The sequence below is a fragment of the Staurois parvus genome, unplaced genomic scaffold, assembly GCF_062004578.1.
Source record: "Staurois parvus isolate SC_StPar_1 unplaced genomic scaffold, SC_StPar_1.0 ptg001226l, whole genome shotgun sequence".
Classification (NCBI taxonomy): domain Eukaryota; kingdom Metazoa; phylum Chordata; class Amphibia; order Anura; family Ranidae; genus Staurois; species Staurois parvus.
In genome coordinates this window covers 94948-108866 of record NW_028319022.1, presented here as the reverse complement: position 1 = coordinate 108866, position 13919 = coordinate 94948, and the positions used below count along the sequence as shown (strand labels likewise).

The following is a 13919-nucleotide window of genomic DNA, read 5'->3' as shown; positions in this document are numbered from 1 at the left end:
GTTCAATATTGAGTTGGGCCGGCCTTTCCACACACATGACCTTTAATGGCCCCTCCCAGTCTTAGTCCGTAGGGTTCAATATTGAGTTGGCCCCACCCTTTCCACACACATGACCTTTAATGGCCCCCCAGTCTTGGTCTGTAGGGTTCAATATTGAGTTGGCCCCGCCCTTTGCAGCTATAACAGCTTCAACTCTTCTGGGAAGGCCCCCCACAAGGTTTAGGAGGGTGTCTATGGGAAGGTTGGACCATTCTTCCAGAAGCACATTTGTCAGGTCAGGCACTGATGTCGGGGGAGGAGGCCTGGCTCGCAGTCTCCACTCTAATTCATCCCAAAGGTGTTCTATGGGGTTGAGGTCAGGACTCTGTGCAGGACAGTCAAGTTCCTCCACCCCAAACTGGCTCCTCCATGTCTTTATGGACCTTGCTTTGTGCACTGGGGGGCAGTCATGTTGGAACAGGAAGGGGCCATCCGCAAACTCCTCCCACAAAGTTGGGGGCATGAAATTGTCCAAAATGTTGCCTTAAGAGTTCCCTTCACTGGAACTAGGGGGCCAAGCCCAACCCCTAAAAACAGCCCCCCCACCATAATCCCCCCTCCACCAAACTTTACACTTGGCACAGTGCAGTCAGGCAAGTACCGTTCTCCTGGCAACCGGCAAACCCAGACACGTCCATCGGATTGCCAGACAGAGAAGCGTGATTCGTCACTCCAGAGAACACGCCTTCACTGCTCTAGGGTCCAGTGGCGGCGTGCTTTACACCACGGCATCCAACACTTTGCATTGCACTTGGTGATGGAAGGCTTGGATGCAGCTGCTCGGCCATGGAAACCCATTCCATGAAGCTCTCTACGCACTGTTGTTGGGCTCATCTGAAGGCCACACCAAGTTTGGAGGTCTTTAGCTATTGACTCTGCAGACAGTTGGCGACTTCTGCGCACTGTGCGCTTCAGCATGCGCTGACCCCGCCCTGTCATGTGACGTGGCCTACCACTTGGTGGCTGAGTGGCTGTTGTTCCCAGTGGCTTCCACTTTGTTATAATCCCACTAACAGTTGAGCGTGGAATATTTAGTAGCCAGAAAACGTCACGGATGGACTTATTGCCCAGGTGGCCACCTATCACGGGACCACGCTTGGAGTCACTGAGCTCCTGAGAGCAACCCATTCTTTCACCAATGTTTGTAGAAGCCGTCTGCATGCCTAGGGGCTTGATTGTATACACCTGTGTCCATGGAGGGGATTGGAGCACCTGAATCACATGATATGGAGGGGATTGGAACACCTGAATCACATGATTGGGAGGGGATTGGAGCACCTGAATCACATGATATGGAGGGGATTGGAACACCTGAATCACATGATATGGAGGGCATTGGAACACCTGAATCACATGATATGGAGGGGATTGGAACACTGGAATCACATGATATGGAGGGGATTGGAACACCTGAATCACATGATATGGAGGTGATTGGAACACCTAAATCACATGATATGGAGGGGATTGGAACACCTAAATCACATGATATGGAGGGGATTGGGACACCTGAATCACATGATTGGGAGGGGATTGGAACACCGGAATCACATGATTGGGAGGGGATTGGGACACCTTAATCACATGATTGGGAGGGGATTGGAACACCTGAATCACATGATATGGAGGGGATTGGGACACCTGAATCACGTGATTGGGAGGGGATTGGAACACCTGAATCACATGATATGGAGGGGATTGGGACACCTGAATCACATGATTGGGAGGGGATTGGAACACCTGAATCACATGATATGGAGGGGATTGGAACACCTGAATCACATGATAAGGAGGGGATTGGAACACCTGAATCACGTGATTGGGAGGGGATTGGAACACCTGAATCACATGATTGGGAGAGGATTGGAACACCTGAATCACATGATATGGAGGGGATTGGAACACCTGAATCACATGATTGGGATGGCGGGCCCAATACATTTGGCAATATAGTGTGTGTTTGGAGGGAACCGAGGACTGATGATTTTTCGGAATGCTGTCTTCCTGGCTGTCATGATCCATGACTGATCTAGAAGTATGCAGAGAAGGGCATCTGACGTTTCTTGTTCCACCTCAGCGGTTCAGAAAGCAGAGGTTCAGACATGACAGCCAGGCAATTCACATGTTCTATAGGAGGTCCACAATGGCGGCTAATATGTATAATAGAAGGTCTATGTTAAAGCTACAGCCAGGTGTAGTTGAAATCACTGAACCCCCCCCAGTATGCAAAATCTACTCTGGGGCCCCCACCGCCCTGAAATGATATAACATGACTGGAGGGGGCAGGATATCCTCTTCCAGTGGGTGGACACTGCTGCGAGGGGGAGGGACATCAGTGTCAGAGCCGGCCCCTGAGGAATTTGCTATCGCTGGACCTTTACTGTCGGGGGGATCTATATATAATAGAGGGGGTTCAAATGACCCGGGATCCCCCTGCAGGTGTCGCCCCGATGATAGGCGTGACAGTTTTCGGTGGAATCCTTTCCATCCATGGAGTTAAAAAAAAACAAAGACCAGAAAAATAAGAAAAAAGGAAATAACCCCCCCTGCCCCCCCCCCAAAAAAAAAAAACACGTTCACAACGTAATTTATTTCCCACCCCTCCCCCTCCCATCATCATGCTAATAAAATGTATAAATGAAATCTGTTTTCATCACATATCTTCCACACGGTGACCTGGATCTGTCTTGTCTTTGCAGCGGATGACGCGGCGGATGTGGGGCGCACCGATGATGTAGCAGCTAAAGAAGACGGCGCAGACGGCCTCCCTGTGCACAACGTGGTACGTAGAGAGGGAAGATGTCATTACAGACCGAGAAATGTGCTGTGGAGTCTCTGGGGACAGTGCAGGAGCTTTGTGTCATCATTCATGGAAGAACAATCAGCTCCCACGCCTCTCCTCTTCCCCCTTACTTCCATTTGTTTGGCGCAAGCAGTGCACATTCGTTGTGGTCCTGAACACTGCCCTGTGTACACTACAAGTCCCGTAGTCCCTGGTATCTAGTCCATAGTTCATATTCTATAGTCCACCATACTATTGTCTGTAGCCCATAGTCCAGAGTACCTGATCATAGTCCATAGCCCATAGTAACCAGTCATAGCCCATAGTCCATAGCCCATAGTAACCAGTCATAGCTCATAGTCCATAGCCCATAGTAACCAGTCATAGCCCATAGTCCATAGCCCATAGTAACCAGTCATAGCCCATAGTCCATAGCCCATAGTAACCAGTCATAGCCCATAGTCCATAGCCCATAGTAACCAGTCATAGCCCATAGTCCATAGCCCATAGTAACCAGTCATAGCCCATAGTCCCATAGTCCATAGCCCATAGTAACCAGTCATAGCCCATAGTCCATAGCCCATAGTAACCAGTCATAGCCCATAGTCCATAGCCCATAGTAACCAGTCATAGCCCATAGTCCCATAGTCCATAGCCCATAGTAACCAGTCATAGCCCATAGTCCATAGCCCATAGTAACCAGTCATAGCCCATAGTCCCATAGTCCATAGCCCATAGTAACCAGTCATAGCCCATAGTCCATAGTAACCAGTCATAGCCCATAGTAACCAGTCATAGCTCATAGTCCATAGTAACCAGTCATAGCCCATAGTCCATAGTAACCAGTCATAGTCCATAGCCCATGGTAACCAGTCATAGCCCATAGTAACCAGTCATAGCCCATAGTAACCAGTCATAGTCTATAGCCCATAGTAACCAGTCATAGCCCATAGTCCACAGCCCATAGTAACCAGTCATAGCCCATAGTCCCATAGTCCATAGTTCATTGTCCCATAGTCTATAACCCATAGTCCAGAGTACTTAGTATATAGTCCCATTCATTCATAGTACATAGTCCCATAGATCATAGTGTGTAGCTCATAGTCCATAGCCCATAGTCCATAAATCAATAGTCCCATAGTCCTAGTACTATAGTCTGTAGCCCATGGTCCAGAGTGCTTAGTATATAGTCCCATTCATTCATAGTACTGTCACGAATTTATGTCACAAGTACATAGTCCCATAGTTCATAGTCCCATAGCCCATAGTAACCAGTCATAGTCCATAGTCCCATAGTCCATAGTTCATTGTCCCATAGTCTATAACACATAGTCCATTGTACTTAGTATATAGTCCCATTAATTCATAGTTTGTATAGTATAGTCCCATAGTTTATAGTCCCATAGTCCATAAATCAATAGTCCCATAGTCCTATAGTCCTGGTACTATAGTCTGTAGCCCATAGTCCAGAGTATCTAGTCATAGTCCCATAGTATATAGTCCCATAATTCATAGTCTGCAGCTCATAGTTCATAGTCCATAGTTCCATAGTCCTAGTACTATAGTCTGTAGCCCATAGTCCAGAGTATCTAGTCATAGTCCATAGTCCCATAGTTTATAGTCTGTAGGTCATAGTCTATAGTCCATAGTCCATAGTCCCATAGTCCCTGTGTGTACGCTGTGTGCGGTGACCCCTGTGTGTACGCTCTGTGCGGTGACCCCTGTGTGTACATTCTGTGCGGTGACCCCTGTGTGTACGCTCTGTGCGGTGACCCCTGTGTGTACGCTGTGTGCGGTGACCCCTGTGTGTACGCTCTGTGCGGTGACCCCTGTGTGTACATTCTGTGCGGTGACCCCTGTGTGTACATTCTGTGCGGTGACCCCTGTGTGTACGCTCTGTGCGGTGACCCCTGTGTGTACATTCTGTGCGGTGACCCCTGTGTGTACATTCTGTGCGGTGACCCCTGTGTGTACATTCTGTGCGGTGACCCCTGTGTGTACATTCTGTGCGGTGACCCCTGTGTGTACGCTCCGTGCGGTGACCCCTGTGTGTACATTCTGTGCGGTGACCCCTGTGTGTACGCTCTGTGCGGTGACCCCTGTGTGTACGTTCTGTGCGGTGACCCCTGTGTGTACGCTGTGTGCGGTGACCCCTGTGTGTACGCTCTGTGCGGTGACCCCTGTGTGTACGCTCTGTGCGGTGACCCCTGTGTGTACGCTCCGTGCGGTGACCCCTGTGTGTACGCTCTGTGCGGTGACCCCTGTGTGTACATTCTGTGCGGTGACCCCTGTGTGTACATTCTGTGCGGTGACCCGTGTGTACGCTGTGTGCTGTGACCCCTGTGTGTACGCTCCGTGCGGTGACCCGTGTGTACGCTCTGTACGGTGACCCCTGTGTGTACGCTGTGTGCGATGACTCCGGTGTGTACATTCTGTGCGGTGAACCCTGTGTGTACGTTCTGTGCGGTGACCCCTGTGTGTACGCTCTGTGAGGTGACCCCTGTGTGTACGCTCTGTGCGGTGACCCCTGTGTGTACGCTCTGTGAGGTGACCCCTGTGTGTACGCTCTGTGCGGTGAACCCTGTGTACGCCGTGTGCGGTGACCCCTGTGTGTATGCTCTGTGCGGTGACCCCTGTGTGTACGCCCTGTGCAGTGACCCCTGTGTGTACGCACTGTGCGGTGACCCCTGTGTGTACGCTCCGTGCGGTGACCCCTGTGTGTACGCTGTGTGCGGTGACTCCTGTGTGTACGCTCTGTGCAGTGACCCCTGTGTGTACGCTCCGTGCAGTGACCCCTGTGTGTACGCTCCGTGCGGTGACCCCTGTGTGTACGCTCCGTGCGGTGACTCCTGTGTGTACGCTCTGTGCAGTGACCCCTGTGTGTACGCTCTGTGCGGTGACCCCTGTGTGTACGCTCTGTGCGGTGACCCCTGTGTGTACGCACTGTGCGGTGACCCCTGTGTGTACGCACTGTGCGGTGACCCCTGTGTGTACGCTCCGTGCGGTGACCCCTGTGTGTACGCTCCGTGCAGTGACCCCTGTGTGTACGCTCCGTGCGGTGACCCCTGTGTGTACGCTGTGTGCGGTGACCCCTGTGTGTACGCTGTGTGCGGTGACCCCTGTGTGTACGCTCCGTGCAGTGACCCCTGTGTGTACGCTCCGTGCGGTGACCCCTGTGTGTACGCTGTGTGCGGTGACCCCTGTGTGTACGCTGTGTGCGGTGACTCCGGTGTGTACATTCTGTGCGGTGAACCCTGTGTGTACGCTCTGTGCGGTGACCCCTGTGTGTACGCTGTGTGCGGTGACCCCTGTGTGTACGCTCTGTGCGGTGACCCCTGTGTGTACGCTCTGTGCGGTGACCCCTGTGTGTACGCTCCGTGCGGTGACCCCTGTGTGTATGTTGCTATTAATGACCAATTCCCCATTCTCTGTCACAGAAGGTGGAGGCTCCGGAGGAGGAGATCGGTGACACCATCAGCAAGCTGGATGCTGAACAGATGCGCTCCCTGCTGGATTATAAGGTGATCAGACTGATACATGGACACACAGGCACAGGGAGGACATGCAAACTCCATGCAGCTAATGTCCTGGGTGGAATTTGGCTGATGTGCTGCCCGCTACACCCCACTTACCCTGCATTGTCCCTCATATATTCCAATATATAGGCAGTACGGGGGAGGGGCCACACAGGGCTCAGGGTGTGGATGCCTAACTGTGCCCCTCCCCCCTCTCAGGGTCACGCCCCATCATCTTCTACAATTGGGATTCCTCTCCCAGCTGCCACCGTCCTGCGCAACTTCAGGTCCACCAATCACATTTCACCTGGAGCCTCTCTGCCCCCTGCTGGTCCCCTCAACAGGTCACAGGTCAGAAGGCAAGGTGTGATAGGTAGGTGGGGCTCGCCAGGAGGCACCACCCCCTATGAAAACACTGGGGCAGCTGCCCCCCCCCATGAAAACCCTGCACCTGGGGCTTCTTGCCCTCTCCACATGAAACTCCTGCACCTGGGGAAGCAGCCTCTCCTGACCCCCCCCCCCCCCCCCCACACACACACACACACATGAAAACACTGCTACCCCTCCTGCCCCCCCACCCGCATGATTACACTGCTGCCCCTCCTGCCCCCCCCCCTCCCCCACACACACATGATTACACTGCTGCCCCTCCTGCCCCCCCCCCCCCCCACATGAAAACCTTGCACCTGTGGCATCTGTCCCTTCTGCCCCCCCCCCTTCCCTGTGTGCTATTTATTTATGAAGCATATATATGTCGATGTATTTCCCGGGTTCCGTTGTGTATTTTATGGATCCAACAGCTGAGCGCCGTATTGGAAGAACGGTGAGCTGGCTGAGTTGGAGAGGAACTTTGAGGGAAAGGCTGCATATTAAGTACCGGCGCCCCCCACTGTCCTAGAGGAGTAATAACAAGTACAAGGGTCTCGCTCCTGGAGTCCGTGACACCGGCAGCCCACAGTACTGATCAGGAGCTGGTAGTACCGGCCACTGTGGGATCAGGCAGTCCCCCCCCCCACCCCCGGGACGTGAAGACCCCGGTATAGGAAACTCCAGGGCTGGGAGGAGGGGGTAAAAGATAAATATATCTGTTGATCCTGCCAGAAATCCAGTGAGATCCTAACATTCTCTTTCCTCTGTCTGTACTGACCATTCGTTACATTGTTCTCAGCTATCTCTGAGGACTTCTGTCAGGAACCATGAACCAGGCGGAGACAGAAAGGGCAGTTCAAATGACACCTTTCACCCCTCACCTGCCGGGCACTGTCACCCCCTTCCTGCCCCTCGCTTGCCGGGCACTGTCACCCCCTTCCTGCCCCTCGCCTACCGGGCACTGTCCCCCCCTTCCTGCCCCTCGCCTGGCAGGCACTGTCACCCCCTTCCTGCCCACCAGGCGCTTCTACCCCCTTCCTGCCTACCGGACACTTCTACCCCCTTCCTGCCTACCGGGCACTTCTACCCCCTTCCTGCCTACAGGGCACTTCTACCCCCTCCCTGCCTACAGGGCACTTCTACCCCCTTCCTGCCTACAGGACACTTCTACCCCCTTCCTGCCTACAGGACACTTCTACCCCCTTCCTGCCTACCGGGCACTTCTACCCCCTTCCTGCCTACAGGACACTTCTACCCCCTTCCTGCCTACAGGACACTTCTACCCCCTTCCTGCCTACAGGACACTTCTACCCCCTTCCTGCCTACAGGACACTTCTACCCCCTTCCTGCCTACAGGACACTTCTACCCCCTTCCTGCCTACAGGACACTTCTACCCCCTTCCTGCCTACAGGACACTTCTACCCCCTTCCTGCCTACCGGGCACTTCTACCCCCTTCCTGCCTACAGGACACTTCTACCCCCTTCCTGCCTACCGGGCACTTCTACCCCCTTCCTGCCTACAGGACACTTCTACCCCCTTCCTGCCTACAGGGCACTTCTAACCCCTTCCTGCCTACAGGACACTTCCCCCCTTTCCCCTCCCCCCCCCCCAGGCCAGCTTTCAGCGCTGTCACACTTTGAATGAGAATTGCGCGGTCATGCAACACTGTACTCAGATGAAATTTTTATCATTTTGTCTCGTGTGCATGAGGACTAAAAATGTCCCGTGTGCATGAGGACTAAAAATGTCCCGTGTGCATGAGGACTAAAAACGTCCCGTGTGCGTGAGGACTAAATACGTCCCGTGTGCGTGAGGACTAAAAACGTCCCGTGTGCGTGAGGACTAAAAACGTCCCGTGTGCGTGAGGACTAAAAACGTCCCGTGTGCGTGAGAACTAAAAACGTCCCGTGTGCGTGAGGACTAAAAACGTCCCGTGTGCGTGAGGACTAAAAACTTCCCGTGTGCGTGAGGACTAAAAACGTCCCGTGTGCGTGAGGACTAAAAACGTCCCGTGCGCGTGAGAACTAAAAACGTCCCGTGTGCGTGAGGACTATTATTACCCGTGTGCCTGAGGACTAAAAACGTCCCGTGTGCGTGAGGACTAAAAACGTCCCGTGTGCGTGAGGACTAAAAACGTCCCGTGTGCGTGAGTTCTTTGAGACTGCGGAAGATGAAGATGGATTTCAGACTCAGCGCAGCCCCCGACAATCCATCCTTTTCCCGTTTCGCAGGTTAGCACGCGGTGGGCGGAGTTTGTCGCGGTTAATTCTCGCGCTGGCTCCAGGAGGGATCACTGATTCAATTTAGCCCTAATGGCAGTTCGGGGAGAATCTGTTTTCATTTCTCGTGAAACGAATTCCAGCAGATGCCATGGTAACCGAACCGGCGGGGGGATTTCTGCCGCCAACCCCGACGGCTGGTGTGCAGAGTCTCCGCTGGATTGGCGCGGTGTGCGCGGCGGGTCGTGAAAAGCTAGCGAGCGGTGAGTCACGCCATGATCGCCTGTCAGAGCCGGACCAAGGCCGGGCGTCCAGAACCATTCCCCGCGCTGCTGTGCGCTCGCCGGGCAAATCATTCCACAGGAAACCACATTTGTATTTTTTTTTTCTTTTTCGATTGTTGAATATCTCTGGAGAACGCACAAGCTGCAGTTTTCAAACCAAACAAATATTTTAAAAATAAATGGCGTGTAAGGCTGGGGTGACGTTTCCTTTTTTCTGCGTCACCCCATTTCACCATCGGCATCCCCCAAATCTACTCTCCTCACCCTCCTGGGTGTGAAGAATATTACGGGAATATTATATGTAAGATGATACGGCACAGCCGGACGTCGTGGGGGTCTAGGCACACAGTCAGTGGAGCTAAGCTTTCACATACCTGTATGATATCCTCCATCTTCCCACATGAAACATTCTCCATGAGACATTCCCTGTGAGATATCCTCCATTAGACGTTCCCTGAGATATCCTCCATTAGACGTTCCCTGAGATATCCTCCATTAGATATTCACTGTGAGATATCCTCCATGAGACATTCCCTGTGAGATATCCTCCATTAGACGTTCCCTGAGATATCCTCCATTAGACGTTCCCTGAGATATCCTCCATTAGATATTCACTGTGAGATATCCTCCATTAAACATTACCTTGGAGATAACCTCCATCTTCCCACATGAAACATTCTCCATGAGACATTCCCTGAGATATCGTCCATTAGATATTCCCTGTGAGATATCCTCCATGAGACATTCCCTGAGATATCCTCCATTAGACATTCCCTTGGAGATATCCTCTATTAGATATTCCCTGTTAGATATCCTCCATTAGATGTTCCCTGTGAGATATCCTCCATTAGACGTTCCCTTGAAGATATCCTCCATTAGATGTTCCCTGTGAGATATCCTCCATTAGACGTTCCCTTGAAGATATCCTCCATTAGACGTTCCCTGAGATATCCTCCATTAGACGTTCCCTGAGATATCCTCCATTAGACGTTCCCTGTGAGATATCCTCCATTAGACGTTCCCTGAGATATCCTCCATTAGACGTTCCCTGTGAGATATCCTCCATTAGACGTTCCCTGAGATATCCTCCATTAGACGTTCCCTGTGAGATATCCTCCATTAGACGTTCCCTGAGATATCCTCCATTAGACGTTCCCTGAGATATCCTCCATTAGACGTTCCCTGTGAGATATCCTCCATTAGACGTTCCCTTGGAGATATCCTCCATCTTCCATCATGAAACATCCGCCATTAGACATTCCTTGTGAGATATTCTCCATTAGAGATTCCCTGTGAGATGTCCGCCATCTTCCCACATGAAACATCCTCCATTAGACATTCCCTCTGAGATATCCTCCATCTTCCCACATGAAATATCCTCCATTAGACATTTCCTGTGAGATATCCTTCATTAGACATTCCCTTGGAGATATCCTCCATTAGACGGTTCCTTGGAGATATCCTCCATCTTCCCACATGCAACATCCTCCATTAGACATTCACTGTGAGATATCCTCCATTAGAAATTCCCTTGGAGATATCCTCCATTAGACATTCACTGTGAGATATCCTCCATTAGACATTCACTGTGAGATATCCTCCATTAGACATTCCCTGTGAGATATCCTCCATTAGACGTTCCCTGTGAGATATCCTCCATTAGATGTTCCCTTGGAGATATCCTCCATCTTCCCACATGAAACATCCTCCATTAGACATTCACTGTGAGAGATCCTCCATTAGACGTTCCCTGTGAGATATCCTCCATTAGACATTCACTGTGAGATATCCTCCATTAGACATTCCCTGTGAGATATTCTCCATTAGACGTTCCCTGTGAGATATCCTCCATTAGATGTTCCCTTGGAGATATCCTGCATCTTCCCACATGAAACATCCTCCATTAGACATTCACTGTGAGAGATCCTCCATTAGACGTTCCCTGTGAGATATCCTCCATTAGACATTCCCTAGGACAGGGGTCTCCAAACTTTCCTTTACATAGTGCCTGTGGTCAGTAGGAGGAGGAGTTGTGCCCCGTCCTTGCTATCACTGGAAGAAATGTTGGCCCATCATTGATGTTAGTGGATGGAATAGGGCCCCATCATTGATATTAGTGGGAAGAAAAGGGCCCCATTGCTGGTGTCAGTTGGGGGGGATCATGCCCCTCTTTTGGTGTCCTGGTTAGAAATAGTGCCCCAAGGGCCGGATAAAGGCTATCAAAGGGCCACATCCAGCCCTCGGGCCGCAGTTTGGAGATCACTGCTGTATGAGGAGCTCAGTATGATGAGGGTAGCGTCTTGCACAATTCCTGTCCCTGCACCCCTGGAGTATGAGACGGGGACTGCTAGGGCAATGAAGGGAGCAGGTGGAAGGACGCTGGAACAGCACTGGAGTCAGGTAAGCTGTAGAGGGCGCCATGACTAAATAGTCCACTAGGCACCAGTATCTGTGGAGGATGAGCCTGAGTGTCCACATGGGAAAGGGAGGATGTCACCAGCACACCGAGGATCACCAATATGGGTCCAAAAGTTTTAATGAACAATCACATAGTTACAGCAAGGCAACGTTTCAGAGTCTCGCAGGACCCCTTCATCAGGCATGTGCCCACATGCACACTGTTGCTCTTGACATAAGGCCAATTAGGAGTTTTGGGCTTGCTAAAATTTAGAAGGTTGTGATATTGTCATGTACCATGGTGGAGGCTGGAGTGGTGAAAGGACTTCCCTTGCAGTTCTCCTGCCTACGGTCTTATGGGTGGTCCTGTTCAGGTCACACCTACTTTCTGGGTGGTCCAAGCACACCTGAATATGGAAACCGGCATGCAAGGCTGAGGGTGGCACGTACCATGGTGGAGGCTGGAGTGGTGAGAGGGCTTCCCTTGCAGTTCGCCCGCCTACGGTCTTATGGGTGGTCCTGTTCAGGTCACACCTACTTTCTGGGTGGTCCAAGCACACCTGAATATGGAAACAGGCATGCAAGGCCCAGGGTAGCACGTACCATGGTGGAGGCTGGAGTGGTGAAAGGACTTTCCTTGCAGTTCTCCCGCCTACAGTCTTATGGGTGGTCCTGTTCAGGTCACACCTACTTTCTGGGTGGTCCAAGCACACCTGAATATGGAAACAGGCATGCAAGGCTCAGGGTAGCATGTACTTCGGTGGAGGCTGGAGTGGTGAGAGGGCTTCCCTTGCAGTTTGCCTGCCTACAGTCTTATGGGTGGTCCTGTTCAGGTCACACCTAGTTTCTGGGTGGTCCAAACACATCTGAATATGGAAACCGGCATGCAAGGCCCAGGGAAGCACGTACCATGGTGGAGGCTGGAGTGGTGAGAGGGCTTCCCTTGCAGTTCGCCCGCCTACGATCTTATGGGTGGTCCTGTTCAGGTGACACCTAGTTTCTGGGTTGTCCAAAAACACCTGAATATGGAAACTGGCATGCAAGGCTCAGGGTAGCACGTACCATGGTGGAGGCTGGAGTGGTGAGAGGGCTTCCCTTGCACTTCTCCCCCCTACGGTCTTATGGGTGGTCCTGTTCAGGTCACACCTAGTTTCTGGGTGGTCCAAACACATCTGAATATGGAAACCGGCATGCAAGGCCCAGGGTAGCACGTACCATGGTGGAGGCTGGAGTGGTGAGAGGGCTTCCCTTGCAGTTCGCCCGCCTACGATCTTATGGGTGGTCCTGTTCAGGTCACACCTAGTTTCTGGGTGGTCCAACCACACCTGAATATGGAAACAGGCATGCAAGGCTTGGGGTAGCACGGGTGCTGGAACCTGGACGGCAGGCGATAACCAGTAGAGATGCTCTGCAAGGGATGCTGGTTGATGCAGATGAGTGAACACCTCGTGATCAGCAGTGGTAGACAGTCTGTGCACTGATTGCCTGGGAATGCCAGATGGGGCCCAGGAGGAAGATCTGGTAACCGGGTTCTGGTGTTGCGCCATATTTGACGGTCTTCACTGTGTTCCATGGTATATCTAACGCCTTGGAAATTCTTTTGTACCCTTCTCCTGACCTTTTAACAATGAGATCCCTCTGATGCTTTGGAAGTTCTCCCAGTTATAAGAGGGTGTGCAAACTTATGCAACCACATTATTTTAGTTTTTTCATGTTTTCTTCGACTTTTTGCTCCCCCCCATCATCTGTTTTAATTGATAAGTTTTCTAAGTAAAGCAAGTTCTTTATATCTCTTTGTACCCGTTCCATAGTTGGGGGCAATGAGTACCCCTTCTCATTTTTCTGTCTCTCTAGAGCCCAGTCCCACAGTTTTCTATCTCCTTAGATTCCAGTCCCCCTCACCCCTGTTTTTATTTATCACCAATATTGATATTTGGAGTGGAGTCTAACCTGTGAGCAGTGCAGCTGAAGGAGCCGGGTTTGCACTCAGACTCGGGAGACGTTTGAGCAGGTTATATCTGGGAGGACCTAGGGAGCGGTGTGTGGCAGTGCAGCTGCAGGAGCCGGGTTTGCTCTGAGGCTCAGGAGAAGTCAGAGCAGGTTGTATCTGGGAGAATCTTGGGCGCCCTTGTGGCAGTGCATCTGCAGGAGCCAGGTTTGCGCTGAGGCTCAGGAGAAGTCAGAGCAGGTTGTATCTGGGAGGACCTAGGCAACCCTATGTGGCAGTGCAGCTGCAGGAGTCAGGTTTGCGCTGAGGCTCAGGAGAAGTCAGAGCAGGTTGTATCTGGAAGGACTTTGGGCGCCCTGTGTGG

At 51.9% G+C, this 13919-nt stretch overlaps 1 protein-coding gene across 1 annotated transcript in view; it reads left to right on the top strand.

The window, feature by feature from the left end:
* Window positions 1–13919, top strand: part of HDX (highly divergent homeobox) — a 95703-nt gene that overhangs the window by 64148 nt on the left and 17636 nt on the right. Inside the window, exons 6-7 of the mRNA XM_089660338.1 lie at window positions 2739–2821; window positions 6259–6342. Of these exons, the coding sequence (XP_089516464.1) occupies window positions 2739–2821; window positions 6259–6342 (167 nt within the window). The remainder of the gene's footprint in view (window positions 1–2738; window positions 2822–6258; window positions 6343–13919) is intronic.